Raw genomic sequence first — 22521 nt, 5'->3', positions numbered from 1 at the left:
CTCTTTTATTGGTTCCAGCAACCAGCATTCTCCAAAATGTCTTATTTTGTGTATAACAGAAGAAAGAAACCCATTAAGGTTTAAAACCATGTAAGGAAGAGTAAATGACGACAAAATTTTCATTTTTGGGTAAACTAACTATATTTCAAATTATTATTCTTCTTCAAAGTCAATATTTCTAAACAGACCAAAATTGGAATGGAAGTAACTCTCATTTTATTGGTCAAGTTGGTCAGGGATTTAGATTGTATGAGTTATGTCAAAATGAATGGACAACAGCTTTGCTGGCTTATTGTTGATTTATATGACGGTTGTCAAATTACAGTACCATTTATACCATCAAAATCTAAATGTAAAACAGGGAAGTTTGTTACATACCCAATATCAATTTTGGATTATGATAAATATCTTTAAAACTACTGCCACAGAGTTAGATTCCAAAGTTTAAACAATGCTTAAAAAGAGAGGTTTGTCTTAAACTGTACAAGTGAGCAATAGTCATAATTAGGGCTGCACAATATATCGTTTCAGCATCGATATCGCAATGTGATCATTCACAATAGTCACATCGCAGGATATGCAATGTTGAGTTTGTATTATTTATCACTGGCATGTGTTTTTGATTCCTGTGATTATATAATGATTTTTAAAAAAACAATTCAGTTACTGTACTTGAATGCCTTTATACTTGGGAAACGATAAAACCCTTTATTTCAATTGTATCTTTTTCTTGATTATATTTATAGATTGTTAAGCCTGAAACTACTCACAACACATGCAAATACAGAAATGCACAGCAAATAACACAGATTACAATGAAAATGTGTCGGAGGACCCCAAAGGTTTATAGATTGTTTATTAGATTTTAAAGAGATGCAAATAGTAAACATCAATTCATCAATCTCTGACTAAACATGTATGAAAATTCAATAAATGCAAAAAGAGAGGATACAACCCAAATAGCACAGACAACAATGAAAATGTGCAGAAGAACCCCAAAAACATGTATAGATTGTTTATTAGATTTTATGGAGATGCACTCCCACTTTAGAATCATCCCAATTGATCTAACATTAAAATTATTTCCAAATAAAGGTATCAAGTCATCTGGTGAAACTGTATTCATATCGCAATATATTATAAAAATTATATATCAGAGAATAAAAAATGACAATGTTATATTTTTCCAATATCGTGCAGCCCTAGTCATAATCATGTCTAAGTAAATATATAAATTAGTGTAACAAAAATTGTACATATTTAAAACAACATTTGATGTTAGCCTAACTGTGGATTTGTAAGGGCAAACACAAATTGCACCCAAAGGAAGACACTACAAATGACTTATCAAAAGCTCTAGCTCTTTTTTTTCACTTCACCAAGAACGAGCATTCATATCACACATGCATCATAATCTCCTCCAGCTGCTGAGGCTGGCAAGAAACACGGCAGCAAGAATTCACCCACAAACACAGATCCACTGGGAACTGCAACCACTCAGATCCCAAATGAGGGTGTTGACCAGCAAACATTCCGTAGGCATGAGCATTTTGTCGGAATTCCTTCAACAACAAAAAAAAAAGTTTTACACTACCTCGGGTGTATTTGCGTAGACTGCTCATTTTCTAAAATGCTACATTAAAATAGTGCACTCAGTAACATAATGATACGCTACTGATGATAATGGAGCAGAATTGACCAGGGTTGACTTGCTACGTCAGAAACCTTGCCAATAAATCGCACACAGCGGAAGCTTACCATTCCAACAAATGGACTCCAATTTTCACAAGTAGGCCTAACCATTCCTACCTCAATTTAGAGACCACCAAAATACGCTGGCGCATGGTCTGTTTTGACGTTAAGGCCTCCTCAATCAAAGTAAAGACTAGTTCAGAATGTTTTGTTTTTATTTTAAATTTCAATTTAGGCCAAAACATTTACATCTCAATTTAGAGACCCCCAAAATATGCTGACGAACAATCTGTGCTGACAAGAGAAAATTCAACCAAAAATGAAAATTCTCCCATAATTTTCTCAGCTTTACAAATCATTTTTTTGTTCTGTTGAACACAAAGGAAGATAGTTTAAAGAATCTTGGAAACCTGTAGCCAATGACATACATAGTATGTAAAACAAATACTATGAAAGTCAATGGTTACAGGTTTCTGTCATTCTTCAAAACATCTTCTTTTGTGTTTAACTGAATCCAAAAAGTCAGGGATCAGTAATTTTTTTTAATTAGAATTTATTAAATGGGATAGCCCCTTGAGCTCTACATCTCATTTTCAAGGGGTCACTGAAAAGTACATAAATCAAACAGAGAACAACACATCATAACAAAAATACAGCAAGCAGCATACTTCACCTGAAACGCTTTCAACAGTCTAAAGTCTAAGCAAACATAAACATATAATCAAAAGTACAAACTATATGATATACAAATAAATAAGCATTTAAATTGGAACCAATATTAATAACACTTACAAGTTGTTTCCAAAAAAGAAGATAAATTACTCCCAAAAAGACTAAATGTCTTAATTGATTTAAAAGAACAAGGAAGGTTATTCCAGTCAAAAGGAGCTTTGTATTGAAAGGACCTAAGGCCATTTTTTGTTGTAATTCTTGGAACAAAAAATTAATTCTGTTGCATATATCGAAGAGACATGAAGAGGTAAATGGAACAAAAAAAACGTCTTTAAAAAATAAGGGTGACTAAAATAAACACATTTAAAAAGAAACAAATACCAATGATTTTGTCTATGGAACTTAGGTTAAAGCAAATCAGGAGATTCATATAATATGCAAGTATGGGTTCTATACGGACACCTTAAAACAAATCTACATAGAGAGTTGAAGACAGTATTTAAAGGTTTTAAATTAATATTAGAAGTATTGTTACACTGTAAAACCCAACAGTCTTTATCAAATGAAATGAGTGTAGTTAACTCAAAATTGACTGAAAGGTAATTCTACATATTTGAAAAGTTTTGAACTCAGTGTTGAAGGAAATGAGTTAATTAAATATCACATTACTTCAACTTAAATGGAGTAAGGTCACAGTATTCCTATAGATTAGTTTAATTCAAATGGTTTGTAGCCAATGGTTTCCTCAAATAGTTTGAGTTGCCATAACCTAATGGGTTTTACAGTAATCGGTTGGTTTGAGTTCTCTTCATTCTCTGGGTTTTTCTGTGCTCAAATTGCATCGTTTACTCAAATGGATTAAGTTTACAGAACTCATTAGGATTAGTTATTGAACTTAAATGGTTTGTAGCAATCGGTTTCCTAAAATGGTTTGACTTTTTGGGTTTTACATTGTATAAATAATATCAGCATAATCAAAAATAGGGAAAATTTATTGAGAAATCAGTTTTTTTTCTTGAATCCTAAATCAAAGACTAGTTAAAAAAAGAATATTTCAACATATACACTATTGCTTACTATATTCAGTCCAGTATAAACAAAACTTTTCTTTGAATAAGAATCAAAAAAGCAGCATGTAACACTGAACACTTCATACTGTAGCACGCTAAATTGTTGCCATATGATCTCACTTCGTGGCATGTTTAAATCCACAAGTCACATTCAGACACCAGAAACAAAATACGCCTATTATACACTCCAATTTTGAGCAATTTCACTGTCTGATCCAAGGATGAGTCAAAGAAAAGATAAAAACAAGTCATGATATTTCTCTCCGAATGGAAGGTCACATCAAGTGCATCGCATATAGGATAAAGTATCCTTTGCAGTGTGCTCTGGTTCAATCTTCATTTTTCACAAATACAGAAGGTCATCTGTTCCATCAATGCAAAGCAATTTTGCATAAATAATATAACACTATGCAGTACTCCGTTCCAAACTAGCACACAGCCATAGTGCAAGGTCAACTCTCTGAAATATGTTGACAAATATCAGGTCAAATTATTAACTCGCCGCTAAATTCGCCGCTGGTGCAATAAATAAACAACTCCATCAATCCTCAATCATTTACATATTGCCATCAAGCCTTCATTTGCACATTAGGCAATTATCCAAGAGCCCATTGTCCATCTAAATTAATAAAGAACATCGAAGGCTGGACGGATCTCTCGGCTGGAGCTTGTTGTGACACCCTGTTTCCAACGAGATTCAATTGCTGACAATACTGGTTCATTTGTTAGTGATATCGATCATCTTTGTTCGCGGACATCTGAAAACATGCAGCTGCAACAGTAATGATGATTTGGGATAATGATTATTAATGTGCAACAATAGACAGCTATATGGAGAAATTGGCTTGTTTGCGATAAGAATATTACCAGAAAAAGCATCCATTTATTTATTGAAGTTCAGGATCTTTCAACATAAAATGGTGTTATTAGACATGTGTCATGTTATTGAATATACTAAACAATAATATTATTCTAATCCAAATGGAGTATTAAATGATAGCACAACCAAATACATACTCAACAAATTAAGTTTGCTGTTCGTGAGATTATTTTTTTTTTTTGGGACAACTAAATTGTTTTCTGTTCAATCCTCTTAAATTGGTAAAAACTAAGTTAACTAAAGTCCTTTATGTTTTTGCCAACACAAATCAATTGCATGGAACCCACAGTCAATATAACTTACGTTTTTACCAAAATAATGAAAATAAATCTATTAAGCACTGGGGATGCAACAATTAACTGATTTCACTATCAACCGTATTTGCCACGGTGTACAGGCTTGGAACTTTAAACTAGTGCACAGTTGGCATACATTTGTTTAGCTGTAGCAGTTTTGTTTTGCAGAAATGCAGTGTTGAGAAGCCTTTCATGAATAACTGTGATTATTACTCGGAATATAATCATACAACCAAAAATCTATAATCGTTGCATCCCTATTTAGCAAATCAAAATAAACTTGCATTTCAATAGTGTTGTTTTCCTCAAACAACAGCAAGCCATTCGTATATGTTTTAAATTGAACATGTTGTACATAACCTGTAATTGCTTAGTGTTTTTCTAGCTTTTCATGGTAAAATGTTGATGTTTTACCTGTTGTAGCTTTTTCACATTGTGTTTCGCTGTCCAAATGTGACAAGCAGTAATTAAATGTCACTATATTAGCAAAGGTTTTGGATAAAAGCAAATGTTTTTTATCATATATTTAATCCATGTAATTTCAGTTGCCAAACCTCAGTGCATCACTTTATAATAATATAATAAAACTGCTTTTTACGCCAACTTCATGTCGATATTCAATCATTCAATATATTGTGTTAATGAATGCCACAATATTGTTTTCTTAGGCACTGCAAAATACTGCGAATAAATACTTGAAAGAGTGTACTTTTAGGAATATTCAGATTGTTGTATTTGGTTGTTCATCACAGCACCAGATATTTAATTTATAGGCTGTTCATTTTCAAACATAAACATTTTCACGTATATCTGTAAGGCAACTTGCTGCACAGATTTTGAGTTGACTCAGCTTTTAACACAAGTACTGTACTTGATTTGATTTAGGTTGAGTCTATAAAATAAAAAAGTTGCCTTACAATATTAAGTTGAGTCAATGCTTTTTACAACATGAAGGATTTTGATTGAAAATGCTATATGCATATTATTTGCTAACACTGTATAATAAGGCTCCATTTGTAAACGTGGCTTAATCTGACTAAACTCACAATAAATATTTTTAATAATCTTAGGCAATGCTTATTTCCAAGTTAACGACTAATAATGTATTTGCAATAAAACACTATATTTTTATTTATGAAATGGAGCTAACTAATACAATTTTGTAGCATTTTTTAAAATACCTTCAACTGTAAAAAATATGGCTATTTCTCACTCTTGACTTTAATGATTTAACCAATGTTTACTAATGAGAATTTATTTTAAAGTGTTACCTATTGTACTTGCAGTTTGATTAGTCTTAAATGCGTTTACTCTGAACATGTATATAGAGTTTGCTATTATACATGTTAAAGAAACTTTTTTTTCAGCTTAGGTGAATATTGTGATATAGTATTTTATAATACCATTTTCAATAATTAGTCGCAACATGATAATATTTGCTACACTGTAAAAAAATAATCTGTTAATTAGTTTATTTTTTTTTTACATTTTCAAATGTTTTTATTTATTTACGGTTGTGAACTGCATTACTGGATCTTAATGTTGAAAATTCAACTCCACAGTTTAACAAAGTAAGTTTTATTGACATTTTAGTAGTTTGAAATAATATAATGTATAAGGAATAATATTTAGAGAAATAAGTCTGTAAAATAACAGAAAAATGTACTGGCTGTTTATTACAAGGTTATTGTAGCTTAATATACAACACCAACCGAGACAATATATCACTTTAAACAAATAAAACATTTTCATAAAACTTTTCAAGGTTAAAAGTTAAAAAATAAAAACATTTTATAAATAAATGAGAAAAAAATTAAATGCGAATCACAAAATAAGAATAAAATGCTAAATTTTCGGATTTTTTTACAGTGTCATAGGCCTACTTTACAATAGTATTTTATTAAAGATTTCTAATAATCCAGTCACAAAAATGGAAGTTATTTTATTTGGAATACTAAATGTTTTGAAATAACAACAAAAACTTCTGTTAGAACAACACTGTTCTTTTGTTCAAGTCTTGCCTAGGCCGCTGCGAAGGAAGCAGATTCTTTACAGTGCTGAGTGGTTGCAGACAAGGTTGTGAGGGTGTTTATACATTTTAGCATGCTGTTTACATTGTCCGCGGGGAAGCTATCAGCACACTGTTCTCTCCCAGCAGGATTATGCAGATAAGATGGGATGTAAATAGGACGCAATGACAACTTAAAAAAAAAAGTCACCCCAACACTTCCTCGATTCCTTTCAAGAGTTCTTAAACCTTTTTCAGATTCAGATTTAAGCACTTTCCAGGTGCATTTTCAAACTTACAGCACATTAAAAATGTGGCAAATTACATGTTTACATATGCATTAAGGCTGCACAATATTAGAAAAATCTGATATTGCATCTGATATATATATATATATATATATATATATATATATATATATATATATATATATATATATATATATATATATATATATATATATATATATATATATATCTGATATACATAAATATTGCGATATGAATACAGTTTCACAAGTTAGTTTGAATAGCACTATTTGATGGTTTTCTGGGGAGTCTATGGACTCAGGTACAGAAATTGAATAATCACAAGGCAAAAAAATGCTTTTCTTACTTTGTCTTTTTCTAGTTCAAATATCTAACTCTTAGATTAAGAAAAAAATAGTATTGAACTTCACAAGAAATAGGGAGAAATTAAGAGTTTTTCCTGAAAACAGGCTAAATTATCTTAAGTGGGGTAAGTAAAATAATCTTGTTTTTGTTTTAAAATGTTGATATTTGGACTAGAAACAAGTACAAACTTTGCATAAGTCATATAAATTCCACATAAATACAGTAATTAAATGCAATTCTGTAGCTCCTGGTCAACTATAATTCAGACTAAACAATGCATATTGTGCAATGTGACTATTGTGGATGTGCACATTGCGATAGCAATGCTAAAATGATATATTGTGCAGCCCAAATATGCATACATTTCTGTCATTTACTCACATCTTAAACATGTCGTTTTTATATATTGATTTTCATTTTATGAATCGTTCACTCATGAAATGATAATCTCCATGCAATCACTGATTAATCAAATCCCGCAGATGAACATTAGCAGAGTCAGCACTAGGCATGGGATGATAACTGCTTTTAAGGTATTGGAAAAGTCAAGGTTTTAAAACAGTCAAAATTTTCTGCAATACCGTTCCTACGGTATGTGTACGATTTTTTATCTACTTTTTTTTGTTTTGTTTCTAGGACAACAGTATCCAAGCAGAAAAGATATCCAAAATGCCATTTTTAATTGTAAAAAAATCTGTTTTTGAAATAAATGAAGACAGCAGAAATCAATGATTCATTTGAATTATTTCGCCTGACATGCTACTGTTCCAAAATATTTTAAATGTTTCTCAAAATAAAATATATTTTGTTCAAAAGGGAAAAATGTTTTTGCTTTTTACCCAGACATTTAAAAAGAATATATTTTAGAGCAGTAATCACAATACAGTGAAACCGTGATATTTTTATGCAAGGTTATCATACCGTCAGAATCTTATACCGGCATATGCCTAGTCAGGACATGTGTAGACTTTTCATTTCATGCAAAAGAAAAAAAGAAGATGTGTTTTATTGGATTTAAATAGTTAATTATTTCCTATTTATTCAGATAAATAATTCTAAAAGCAACAGAATAAAATTTTCAAGCACTTTATCCAAAATCATAGCACTTTCCACACGTTAAAACGATATGTTAAAATGCAAACATTACACTGTAAAACGAACCCTGTACTGTAAAAAATGCAGGGTTGCCACTTCCCAGAGTTTCTGCAGGTTTCTTCTAGTCAAATTTAAGACTTTTTAAAGACACTTTTAAGACCATTATGAAGGAAATTTTAGACTTATAAAGGGCTAAAAAAAATTAAGGATTTTTTTGAATGGGTTAGCTGGTTTTTGTATTAATGGAAGATCACGTAAAGGGATGTGTTGCTTTAGTTTTCTTTCCCTGAATCAGAAACAGAATTTGCAGTAAAAATGCAATAGAAGACTTAAATTTATAAAAAAAGTTTTAAGATGGATTATTGGTGATTGGGTATCGGCTCAATAGGGTAGCTTTACCTGGACATAGGACATAGAAAGTTAAGACCAGTTTAAAATGATTTAAGACCTACAACCCAATATTTCAGTGAATTTTAGACTTTAAGGCTTAAAATTTTGTTTTTGAAATGCAAGTCATTTTAAGACCTCGCAGATCCCCTGATTCCACACAATGCCTATGTTGTCCCAACACTAATCTATTAAGCTAACTTACTCGTTTTTTACAAATTTAAGTGGATTGAACACAAAACAATTACACCGTCCCAAACAAGACTTAAGAATTGTGTTGGTTCAACTCATATTAAACAAGTAGCTTGAACAAGAACAATGAAAAAGTTGTATCACTGTTATCTGTGAGATGTAGGTGACCTAACCTTTTCAAAACTGCTTATGGTTTACATTTGTGAGCTTCAGGACCTCAAAAAAAAACGTGTTTCAAATAAACACATATTTTCAGAGAGGGGACCCCACAATTAGTAACGTGAAACTCACTCTCTGCATGTAGGTCCAATTCTCTGGAATCAATCAAAACTCCCAAAGGAACTCCCTGTTACCCCCCTTAATCTCCTGGTTTTATTACTTTCCAGACAGAGTCTGCCCATTCCACCCAGCCCCCCATTCCTCTCTTTTGTACTGATCTCAGCAAAGCCTGTGATTTTTTACCACAGCACATTGCTTTTCATGCAGCAGAGCAGCTTTCATCAGCCTCCGCACGCAAGACAGCCCAGCCGCAAACTCCACTACGGCCTGCTCTCACCATACGTGATCTTAATAAACAAGCACACCGATCCATGCTGTAGTGAAAACGTGTTGCACAGAGAGTTAAATGATGCATCTTGCACTTTCAACACGAGCCTTATCATATTCACTATGAATAAAGAGTAATAATAAACAAACAAAAGATTGATTAATTCTGTTTTATGCTAAAAAAATAAATAAAAATCCTTGCAGCTCTTTACTCTGTGCCAGAATGGAATGAAATGGCACATAAAACAGTCCTAAAATAAAAAATGGTAGCTCTGACCGAGCTCAGTCCCTGAATCAAAGGCACGTCTGATGCTGTGTAACTAAAATGTAGCAATCATATTCTTTGTCATGTCAGGGAATGTTTTATTATTCAAAAATGTGCTTATATTAATATTTTCATAAATTAAAAGGAAAACACCTCTGCACCGGCTTTAAAACGTCTGTATACATATACATTTTGAGGGCATCACATGCCAGTTCTGCAATACCTTTAGACACCTTTATATGATTTTTTTTAATCCCATGTGCGTTTTCTTTAAGTTTCAAGCTGATGAAAGTAATTTAACTTCACATTTCAATGAAGAACTGCATCCAGACCAATATAAAGTGTACACATTCTTCCCAAATGCCTTTTTCTATTCTCTTTCAAGCATGCATTGAGCATATCTGCACTGTACAACAATGTTTTAAATCCTAATTTAAACTTTTTGTGTGTGGTATGATGCAAAAGAAACAAACACTCTTAAATTCAAGATAAATTAGGTTAGTATAGCCTGTAATGAACAGTAATTTAGGCTACTTATTTTTCATCAAGCCAGTTTGGTGACTCATATATTTTTTATAATAATGAGGTTTTCTACTCAGGTGAACATATTAAGGTGTTAATGCAGATCACACCTTTGCCATTACTGAGTCTTTTCAGAGCAAATATGAAGACTACGACTGGATTAGACATATGTTTTGATTTATGAGGCTGTCAACAGTATGTGTTCGATGAACTGGATAAACATAATTGATTTTCAAAGTTATTTCAGATTAGAATTTTAGTCACACACACTCGTTCCTGCACATATTTACACATATTTCACACTCTTGGAAACAACAGAAAGCGGGCTGCGCCGCAGAAAGTTTTAATGCTCTTCAATCCCATTCTTACCTTTTTCAGCATGTGAAACTGTGATCGTGAGGCAGAAAAGAGAGAGGAGCAGCCGGGCTCCCCGCTCCGCCATCACTTTAAACACGAATAAAAGAAGTGTAAAAGCCTCGGAATCAATCCTTATTTAAAATCCCTCTGATCGTGCGCACGGAGGAGCAGTTCAACAGTGTGAACACATCCGGAACGAGTTACTTCCGAAAGTTGCCGAAGGAAACATGAAGCTCGTTGAGCTTAGACACACGACCAGTCGCAGAAATGCGCTTTGAAACTTCAACAGGCGACCGGGAAAAATCAAAGTCAATCCATATTTCCGAGATTAGACCAACGCCGAGCTGGACTGTAGCGAAATGCGACGCGTCAGTGCAGACATAATGTGTAAAGGTGAAGAGAGAGAGTCAGCCCGGACGGTTGGAGATATTTTTCACTGATCTCACTGAGAGAGAAAGAGAGCAGCAGGAATTCAGATCGGAACCTGGAAAACCGGAAGCGGATTTTAAAGAGATCAGGATTCACCTTACTTGGCCACCACAAAAGCCTGGAATGGCTTTAAAAAATATTCATCTTGACGACTTTTTGAAGTCTTCTATCATTTACATAGATTTAAAACTATATCATAAAGTGACTTTTGTTACCACTATTATATATAGGGTACGATAGTGGTAACAAATGTCACTTATATTGTAAACTTTACATTTATCTGGCTAAAATCAAGAAATTTATTAATTCATTCATTTTCTTAGTCCCTTTATTAATCTGATTCGCCACAGCGGAATGAACCACCAACTTATCCAGCATATGTTTTATGCAGCGGATGCCCTTCCAGACACAACCCATCACTGGGAAACTGATACACTCTCATGCACACACATACAGTACCACACAGTAAAAAAAAAATCCGTAATTTTATGTTTTTTTACTGGCAGATGGGGTGCCCCCATCAACGACTGTTTAACGGCTGTTATTTTCCAGCTTTTTTCCAGCACCCCAGCTGCAGGTAAAAAAAAAATTAATTACGGATTTTTTTTACAGTGTATGAACAATTTAGCTTACACAATTAACTTATACCATGTCTTTGAACTTGTGGGGGAAACCAGAGCACCTGGAGGAAACCCGGGCAAACACGGGGAGAACATGCAAACTCCACACAGAAATGCCAACTGACCCAGCCAGGGCTCGAACCAGCGACCTTCTTGCTGTGAGGTGACATCGCTACCCACTGCGCCACCTGAAATCAAGAAATATTTTTCATTATTAGTTTAAAAATAAACTGCATGGTTCACCCCAAAATGCAAATTACAAGCAGTGGCGGATTTAACCTATAAGTGAGGTAAGCGAACGCTTAGGGCCCCAGGAAATCTGGGGGCCCCAATAAATATCTAGAAGTATAAATTATACCTATAACCTACAGTGCTCAGCATATATGAGTACACCCCTCACAAATCTCTTATTTAAATTAATATTTTCTATAGGATGCTTTACAAAATTATATTTGTACATTAAGTTTAGTCAGTACTAAAGCCAAATCTGGAGCTTAGCTAACAAAATAATTGACAATAATGGTTCAAAAATTTGTAGCATTGGGGAAAAATATAAAATAAAAATGTTCAAAAATAGTAAAAATCAAGAGAAACTAAAAATATATACAATGTTGTTGAAATGTTGTAGTTTAGTAGTGATGTTTTTGCAATATTTTGCATAAATTTAAATGTATTATCTTTCCATTTCTAAAGATGTTCTGTGACTAAAATATTATTTATCTCTTTAATGATTCTGTCTTGTTCAAATGCACCAATATGTATTACCCATATTCACTGAGAAATTGATAAATCTATTCATTTTCAAAATGGAGTGTACTCATATATGCTGGAGCAGTCCAGCAGTCAAATTTACAACAAAAAAGTATTATTTTTAGTTGTAAATCTATTTTAAGAAAACGAATCATTTAAAATGTAGAGAATGCATTAAGACAAAACGTAGAAAAGAAGTAGAAAAAAATTGAGTGATATAAAAAAAATTAATTGAAGTAGAAAGAGTGCATTTTAGGACTTGGGCCCCGTGGCTGAATTTGCTTAGGGCCCCCAAATCACTAAATCCACCCCTACATACAAGACCAGAAAAGACCACATACACATAACAAACGACGATTTTTTTTCATTAGTGATTAGCAATGTTGGGTAAGTGACTTTTTTTTTAAGTAGGTTAAACATCAATTACTTCATTAAAATTGTATTTAAATTATTTTCCTAATTACTTTGTCTGAAAAGTAGCTTAATATTTTAATTCTTTTACTCAGTATTAAAAGTCCTCATAAATCTCAATGCAAATAGACCATTTAAAATGTTGTCAAACAGTTTGAGTTTGAGTCAAACAGCACCTTTTAATTACTATTATTTTTAAATCAAGACTTTAAACAAAATATGTATTCAAATGAAGGGGTGGCAAGGTAGCTAAGGGGTTAGCAATGTCAACTCACAGCAGGAAGGACACTCGGTTCGAGTCCCGACTGGACCAGGAGGCCTTTCTCTGTGGAGTTTGCATGTTCTCCCCATGTCTGCGTAGAATACCTATGGGTGCTCCAGTTTCCCTCAGTCCAAAGACATGCGAATCGATATAGATAAATTGGACAGTAAACTGGCCATAGTGTGTGTGTTTCTCAGTACTTATGGTTGTACTCTCAGCGTTGGGTTGCAGCTGGAATGGCATCTGCTGGTAAAACATATGCCGGAGAAGTACCAGTTAAAGCTGGGACTAAGCTAAAGGTAAATCAAAATGTTTCTGATTAATGACACTATATTTCATTCACTATATACACACAAAAAAATACTTTTGCTGCTTGTTCAAACTATTTATTTAAAATGAATTGTTCTTCTTAACTTGTTCTTGGGACAACCAAACTGTTTAATGTTGAATCCTCTTAAATTTTTAAAAACATTAGGACAACATGAAGGAATTATGTGGAACCCAGCATTTTTTACAGTGTACTGACAATTTTTACTGTGAAATTTTCTGACAAATTTAATCTTTATTTGAAAAATAAATTATTCTAACAAATCCTCTGAATTGATTTAAATAACTATTGGGTCTTTTGTCATTAAATTACCTAAAAAAGATATCCCTTTATTTTTTTTTCAGCAGAAAAGTAATCTAATTACAGTAACTATTGTTCTTTGTAAATAATTACATCCAACACTGGGGACACCTATTTAAATATAAGAGAGAATTCCCTAATTTTAATGTGCACAGAACACGACTTCTGAAATTGCATTTGGTACAGTATATCTGCTAGTTTTGAACAAAGTACTTGTTTTGTTCTGTGCCTTTAACTAAACCACTGTAAGAATAGGCGTAGTGTTTCATTATAGTTTGGAAGGCTGCATCAGACCATGGCTCTGAAGTGTTGCCATGTCTTTTTTTTATAAGCAACACTAGTTTTTTAAGCCCTTAGTTTTTAAAGAAATCAAGTGCAGGTTGCGATAATTTTTTGATTCGTCTTTTTTAGACAAAAAGTACAGAGATTGGCATTAAATTAACATGTGCTTGATCTAATGTTTGAAGTAAGACCTGGCAACATTAATAAGTCAAGAATGTACCTTCTTGCCTCTGATATATTGCAATATGCATTAAAGACAGAACTCTGTTTTGCATTTAATTACATCACTAACAACTACTTTGTAGGCTACACACTGAAGAACTGTGAACATTTATGTCAATGCAGTTATCACTACATATAATTTACAGGAGTTTATTCAATTGTTAAATGCAGTTGTCCATCCAATAAACAGTGTTGCAGGGTTGTGGTTTTCTTGCACATTTGAAAATGCATAGGAAAAAATATAAAGTTGTGGCTTGCATTTTTTGGGCAACTTTAATATTGTGCCAGAGCCACAAAAATGTTTCTTTCAAATAGATTTTTTGAATGGACAATACATTCATCCCAGAATACATACAGTACCTGGCAACCCATCTTAGATATGTTTATTTAGTGTGCAAAAAGTGAGTCAGGACTTTTAACATTTATACTGTGTCTACAAGTACGTATATTATAAAATATGAGAGAAGATATAGTTAACATTTTAAGCAATTGACTCTCTCAAAGAATTGGCTACTTTTAATTTCTTTAGTGCAGATTTTAAGTTGTCATTTGCCTGGAAAATCACCATGGAGGTGTTATAATGTGCAATCCGCGCACACGCTTGTCTTATATTTACCAGGTGATATAATTTATTACATGCTTCCAACTGTAAGCTTAAAACCTTATTATATATTAAACTGGTTCCAACATAAATAGCAAATATTAATTTTAAATATTATGTTTTATGGCACAACCTGATAGAAACGCGGCCAAAATCTGTTATTCATCTTCCACTGAAAAATGCAGCAGTCAGATCCACTCTACCAATATTCATTTAGAAGAGCTCCATCTAATGGTAGGTTTACTCATTCCTCAGAACATGCTGTGCCGAAGTGATGGCAACAGATGGGTATACCATGGTATTGAATATGCCATGCCATTTACATGTATTTCAGTGCTTAGTGTCTAAAACATTGCTTCATCCTCCTTTTTTAGTAGTGTAGAATTCCTCTCTGACTGATTTCTCAAAACGAATCCAGTGATTGCTGAAACGTTTTGGAGTGTGAAGAGGATATTAGAGGCAATTCTCACATTACCCATGCACTGTTCACCTCAGTAGTATTACATCCTTTTTTATCTGCACTGGCAATTATTACTCATTCTTTACCTCTGGTGTATAACATTATAAGCTGTGTTGAAATGTACAGGATGTACGCATGAGGTGTTGGGTGTTATTTTATGCTAATAGCGATATGGGATCTCTCACAGCTCGCAGCTGAACACGCTACTCTTGATTAGCTTGAACCTTTGGGATCAGCTAACCCACAAAATAGGGCCAGATCCCTTGGTTTCTTGCATAGATTTCAACAGGGGTCTCTGTTTGTTACTGTTTGCACAGAGGTGAAATTATGAAAGTTGGAATGATGGAAGGAACTGAACTGCGTGAATGATTCAACTGTATGTATTTTTCCTCACTTGGTGGTTGGAGGATTAAAGCACTTGGCGGTGAAACTGCTGAGGATTACAGGGATTAATACAGGTTGAGAAAACGCTGGCGGAATTAATCTGATCACTGTAAGCACTGAACCCTATTAATTTAAGACAGATTATTTGGTTGTGGTTGGGGACATCATATGTCATATGGACACCAGTGTTCTCTGAGTGGCCCGTTTCACAGTCCACAGATTCATCCTGAATGATACAGGTTAATAGAGTTCACTCAATGAGTTTTTTTAGGTTGATATTTCTTCTACTGCCATTCTGCCAAGTGTCTGATATTAAAAAAAGTGTCCTGCTGAACCAAAAATAAAGTGTCTGTCATCGTTTACTCACCATAATGTCATTCCAACGTCGTGTCAGTAAAAATTTTAATACATTTAATCATCTTTTATGCAGTTACAATGAATGAGAAGTGGTCTATATGGCTTTACACTCTTTTTCAAGTTTTTTTTTTTTCAGAAACAAATCTTTAAAGGGACAGTTCACCCAAAACTGAAAATTCTGTCACCATTTACTCTCCCTCCACTTGTTCCAATTCTGTTTGAGGGATTTTGTTCTTTTGAAGACAAAAGAAGATGTTTTGTAAAATGTTAAACCTTGTGAAACCTGTAGCCAGAGACCCATATATTTTTTCATACTATGGATGTCAATGGCTACCAGTTTCCAACATTCCTCAAAATATTTGGCTTTATACACTACCTGATAAAAGTCTTGTCATCGATCCTAGTTGTAAGAGCAGCAAATAATAACTTCACTTCATTTGAAAAAACTGGCAGAAGGTAAATTTTTCCCATGAATCATCTCTTGAACTACACCCCAATCATCACAAATACTGCAAAAAGGAACCCATATGGACCCAAAATTCTCACAGAAATCAGTCAAGTTTGGTGAAGGAAAAATCATGGTATGGGGTTACATTCAGTATGTGTGAGATCTGCAGAGTGGATGGCAACATCAACAGCCTGGGGTATGAGACATTTGTGCTGCCCATGACATTACAAACTACAGGACAGGGTAAATTCTTCAGCAGGACAGTGCTCCTTCTCATACTTCAGCCTCCACATCAAAGTTCCTGAAAGCAAAGAAGGTCAAGGTGCTCCAGGATTGGCCAGCCCAGTCACCAGACATGAACATTATTGAGCATGTCTGGGATAAAATGAAGGAGGAGGCATTGAAGATGAATCCAAAGAATCTTGATGAACTTTGGGAGTCTTGCAAGAAAGCATTCTTTGCCATTTCAGATGACTTTATTATTAAGTTATTTGAGTCATTGCAGAGATGTGTGGATGTAGTCCTCCAAGCTCATGGGAGTCATACACAATATATAGTATTTCTGTTAAGTGACAAGACTTTGTCTAAGCAAAGTCAGCAATACTGTCCTAATTAAATAATTAAAAATCAAGGCATGATCATATTTTATTTTGGTAAAATAAGGGTTATCTAGAGGCCTTTGCCTTTCATATAAGCCACTTCTGATACCAAATGAGCAACAAGACTTTTGTCAGGTAGTGTATTTTTAACAGAAAAAAGGTTTATAACCAGCGTTGGATGAAAAAAAGCAATATATTACATATATATATGTGTGTGTGTATGCAAAATAGAAAAAATAATAATAATAACACACATTGCTTCCCTTACAAAGTAACTTAGTAGCACATTTACTTTTTAAAGTGGCTTAAGATTGTAATATATTACTTTTAAAAGTAACTACACAACACTTTTTGTAACCACTTGAATATGAATAAATAGTGAGTTTTTTTGTTTTAATATTGGGATAAATTATCCCTTTAAGTTCATATTATCCAGTACACTGTTAACCAGATTATTATATTTAATGAACACATTTCACAAAAAAATACAACTCAGCACTTATATATATTTTAAAATAGCTTTATGATAATATACAAATATAATCAGTGCTTATTCAACGTCTATATTAGCTACAGTTCAAAAAACTGCTGTGTATAACATATGCTGAATAAGTTGGCGGTTCATTTCGCTGTGGCAATCCTGGGACGAAGGAAGAAAGGGGTCAAGGAAAACGAATGAAAAAATTATGTCAATTTTCGTTCACATCCAGTAATGTGAGTGCAATCAAATCAGTAAATGCTGTATAACTGAAAATTAAATCTCTTTTAAACCCAAGAACATGCTAACTCTACACAGAAATGCAAGCTGTTCTAGCTGGGACTCAGAAACCTTTTTGCTGTTAAGCGACAGCGCTAAGCACCGTGTTGCCTTTTAATCCAAATATTGATGGCTAAATGACTGGGTCAGAGCATCTTTGAAATGGCAAGTATTATGAGATATTCCCAGTAGAACGTAACAAATGTGTTCCAAAGATGGAGCAAAAATTGGCGTCAGAGTCACGGGCACCCAATGCAAGTGGGGAGTATAGACCATCTGGCCCGATCACACTTAAAGTGTTGTAAAACATAATGCTGGGCATAACAGAGTTATCAGAAGTTGTCAATATAGCTTCAGTACAGCACAGAGTGCCCATGAAGAGTGTCCTGTTTTCTCATATTTACTTTTAGATTAAGTGTATAGCAGGATGTGTGTGTTATTTACGGTTGGCACAGAGATGCACTGGGGGAGGAAAGCAGGATAGTGGAGACTAAGTAATGTTTCCATCCACCAATTTTATTAGCTTTTTGGGATATCGCAATGAAAATGCTTAATGGAAAAGCCAAGATATACATTTTTTATCTAATAATGCAAAATGAGCATAAACTACAATGGAAACATATTTCTCATATACATTCCAGCATGGGCATTAAGTCCAAGTCACACTTAGGATACAGTTGGCCGCTAGGCTTCTTCAATCCATTGATCAGCGTTGGTCTAGTGCTGGTTTGGTGTGTTCCACACTTCGCCTCTTGTTGGAGCTTGTTGGCCGATTCAGCATGTAGATTCAGGGTCGGTCATTGACTGAAGAGATGACTCTGACTGGTTATTCAGAGTCTAATGTAATAAAGTGATGCAGCAAGTAAACAATTCAAACCAAGAAGAGGCCAGCTGTAATTTTCCAACATTTCTCAAATATTTGCAATTTATATAAAATATTAGATTATCAGACCCTCTGTGGTGAGTGACAATTACTGTAATAATGGTTCTAAATGCTGCTTTGTTTACATTTGGAAGCCTCATATCAGAAGTTTCCCAATTTGAACAAGAAAACTGCTACTATATTCCGCGGGTGTAAAAAGACATCCTTTTTTAGGCTGGTGCAGAACACAATCTCTTGTTTCAGTCAGCTTTCTTCCGTTTGATGTTTTCACGGCTGCTTTTTGGTCCAAACAGAATCAGACCCAATCCAACATGTTGTGCTACACTGTTAAAAAAAAAAAATTGCGGATGGGTGCCTGGAAAAAAAAGGTACAATTACAGAAATGTACCATAAAGAACGGACGTTAAATTACACAGACGTTTAATTTAATGACTGTTATTTTCCGGTAAAATTTTGTAATTTAACATCTGTTATTTTATGGTAAATTTTTGTAATTTAATGTCTTTTATTTTTTTTGCAAATTTCTTAAATTTAACATCTGTTATTTTACCGTAAATTTTTGTAATTTAACGTCTGTTATTTTTACGGTAAATTTCTGTAATTAAACGTCTGTTATTTTACGGTAGATTTTGGTAAATTAACTACTGTTCTTTTACAGTAAATTTCTGTAATTTAATGGCTCTTATTTAACAGTAAATTTATGTAATTTAACTGCCGTTTTTTTCCGACACCCCAGCTGCTGGAAAAAAACTGTAAAATAACAGATTTTTTTTAACAGTCTAGTTCTCTGGTGTGGGCTTGGTGTGGTCATGGTTGGCCTTTAAAACAGGTCATGTGGTTTGTCTTTAACAAATCGTGTGATAACAAAAATTAATGCAATTGAATGGCAGTAATAAACAAACCAGCTAACTGATCACATTGTTAAACATTTGTATGGCGCATGAATTCCAGAGCATTCTGCCTGAAAGGTGTTTCAAAGATGGTCGCAGAGTAAAATGACTTGCCGTATAGACACTTTGGTGGAGATCACCACTAGCTTCCATTGAAATTCCATTTCGCTGGTGCTAGTGTGAATGCACAGTTTTGACGCACAGCCAAAGTCTGACTTCAAAGTGGTTCAGTAATATTACCTCCAGGACTGTCTTTATTGGCTGTGCTCCCAAAGAGCAGTTTCACACCTCCATAAAGTGTACTTCTTATCACAGCAAATGCCATTTTTACTTTTAATACATGCTGACAATTTTGTGATGATTCCAGATTTGAGCCTAAATTTGCATTTTTGGATGAAAACCTAGCTAGTGTGGGCAATGGGAAACCTTGGCATTCATATGAATGTTACTTTGACACATACAACCTACTTAAAGTTGCAGCCCACACACAACATGTCATACTTGTGGTGGTCTCTGACTGCAGCATAACACACCCTGACACACAAATTGTAACTTGCACCATGCAACTTTCCCCACCTTGCTACTTGCATGACTTTAAATGTGTATAGTATGCTTTAATGCAGTGTTTCCCTACCCTGTTCCCGGAGGCACACCAACAGTACATATTTTGGATGTCTCCATATCTGACCAATATCTTCAGGTTTTGTAGTATCTTCTTATGTTTTGATGAGTTGATTTAAGTGTTTTTGGTTAGGGAGAGGTTGAAAATGTGTACTGTTTGTGTGCCTTCAGGAACAGGGTTGGGAAACACTGGTTTAATGTACGTATGTGCCACTCTTTTTGGATTTACCATAAGAGTCTCAACCAGCCTAGGCTCACTGGAAATATGCGCATTAGCCAAAATTCTGACAACGTTCTGAAAACATAGCCCTATATACATTTCTGGAGATTGCAAATTATGTAGCCAGAAGTACATATGGCTGCATTTTGTCTGTAAAAGAACACTGCGAAGAAGTATGATGCCATTCCTTTCCGTTCTAGCAGCTGACTGCTTACCTCAGTGTCTGATGAATAACTGAAATCTGAAAACGTGGTAAAAATCAGCCGATGGCTTTTCTTTTTCTGGATTGCTTTTAAAAACATTGTCGATTGGGTTTAAGGAAGTGGGGGTCAATCGGTGCTTTTAAACACTATCAGTATGGTTTATAGAAGGGGGTGGGGGGCTTTGGATCGGTCAGTTGGACAGTCAGTCAGTCAGCAGCCTCTGGTGCATTACGCAAGAAGAGCAGGTGCATACAAAAAGCATACACATCTACCTCTGGTGGATTCGCAAAAACAAAAACTTCAAAAAAAGTACCTCCTGTGATATATTTTGCGATCTCAAAAAAATGTATATAGGGCTACGTTTTCAGAAAGAGCCTGGGGTGGCATTAGTCTACATGTTTGCAAAACATAAAATACATTGCTCTGGGTACGTTTTGTTGCAAGTTTCATTTGACAAATCAAAAATGTAGATTGACAGTAAATAGTTCACGGACTATTTTCATCACTATTTGTCATCTGTTGCCACAAGTGTTGTGCGTGAATGCAGAAGTAAGTTTGCAATCTTGTAAATGAAAAGAGTTATTCTGTGAGAAGTTATTATGATTGTGACCATGCAATGTATATGTGTGTGCGTTTAGCCATAATAAGTGTACCAGTAACCCCATAATTCATAATTTAATACTTCTATATATCTATATATCCACATATCGTGTGTATTAGAGTTACATATTATTAGTCTGTGTTATATTCCTATTTGAATCAAAGTGTAACCAAATCCTTTGTTGTAAACAACCTGCTAGGTGCATGTACCTTTATAGTCTTGTCATTGAGGCACTGAACAATCTGCGCTCTGTTAACAAGGTGTCAAGTTACATCCATGCATAATAGAGTATATTAAAATATAGCAGATTGTCTCATTTTGCCCACAATCATTTGCACAATATTTCATTATCAATCTTAATGTTTTGTGCTGTGTTATTGACTATATTTTACTATTGTAATTTGTTTGATTTTCATTATGTATATTCATATTCAAATCATCGTTTTTTATTTTAGAAAAACCACAACACAAAAACACATCTGTTGAGTGATGACCATAAATGGGTTGTTCCCACAAATGTGCATCTTCGCTTCATCTCTAATTGGATAGTCTTTGGTGGGTCAGCACTCAGAACTGGCAGCTAAAAATTCTTTGGTGTAGAGCTACTGAAAGCCACCTATTTTTTCAAGGGAGCTGTTTACATTTTTATGAATCTATAATACATTACTAAAGGTATATTTTGTTGTCCGTGAGAAGGCTAGGCTTGTCATACAGAACCACTGACCTAAATCTATCCATAGACTAAATCAATAGTGTTTTCAAAAACAAATGCAAGAGAAAAGTGCACTGCGGCCAGACATATTTAAACTATTAAAAAAAGACTACACGCAGTAAAATGTAAGCAGGTTTGTGTTTGTTTATAATATTTTCTCAGATCACAGATTTCTCCTTCTCTAAGCATAAATTTCTCTGATACTCAGGGAGGCTGCAGATACTGAATTCCCTTTAGAGTGGCGCATGTTACAACACAGCAGCAGTTTCGACACAAATCCCTATCCTTCTCAGGGTGGCTTACGAATATGATCTCGGGAGGACAGAACTTTCCCGAGAATAAATCCCTGAATTTGTCTTAACTTGAAAGTACTTCAAAGCAAGAGAATAGTGCATGATTAAAAATATCAAAATGCAAAAGCAGAGATTAATGATCTTAAGTGGCTCGGCCATCTTTCACCTCACCAGGAGGCATCGCATGTGGGGGCTGACTTGTCCCACATCGCAGCAGGGGAGTCATGCAAAGATGGAATTGCCTGCCACAAACTAGAGAATCTGAATGTGGCTAAAGCCTCTTAAGAAGAAA

The 22521-nt window shown here is 34.2% G+C and overlaps 1 protein-coding gene across 7 annotated transcripts in view; it reads right to left on the bottom strand.

The window, feature by feature from the left end:
* neo1a (neogenin 1a) overlaps window positions 1-11069 on the bottom strand; it is a 304905-nt gene extending 293836 nt beyond the window's left edge. For all 7 annotated transcript variants that reach the window (XM_056462293.1, XM_056462295.1, XM_056462296.1 and 4 more), the window contains exon 1: window positions 10609-11069. In XM_056462293.1, coding sequence (XP_056318268.1) covers window positions 10609-10681 — 73 coding nt within the window. In that variant the 5' untranslated portion in view covers window positions 10682-11069. The remainder of the gene's footprint in view (window positions 1-10608) is intronic.
* Window positions 11070-22521: the final 11452 nt, after the last annotated feature.

The sequence above is a fragment of the Danio aesculapii genome, chromosome 7 (genome assembly GCF_903798145.1).
Source record: "Danio aesculapii chromosome 7, fDanAes4.1, whole genome shotgun sequence".
Taxonomy (NCBI): domain Eukaryota; kingdom Metazoa; phylum Chordata; class Actinopteri; order Cypriniformes; family Danionidae; genus Danio; species Danio aesculapii.
The sequence above is the reverse complement of the archived record's forward strand: the minus strand, read 5'-3'. Positions and strand labels throughout refer to the sequence as shown.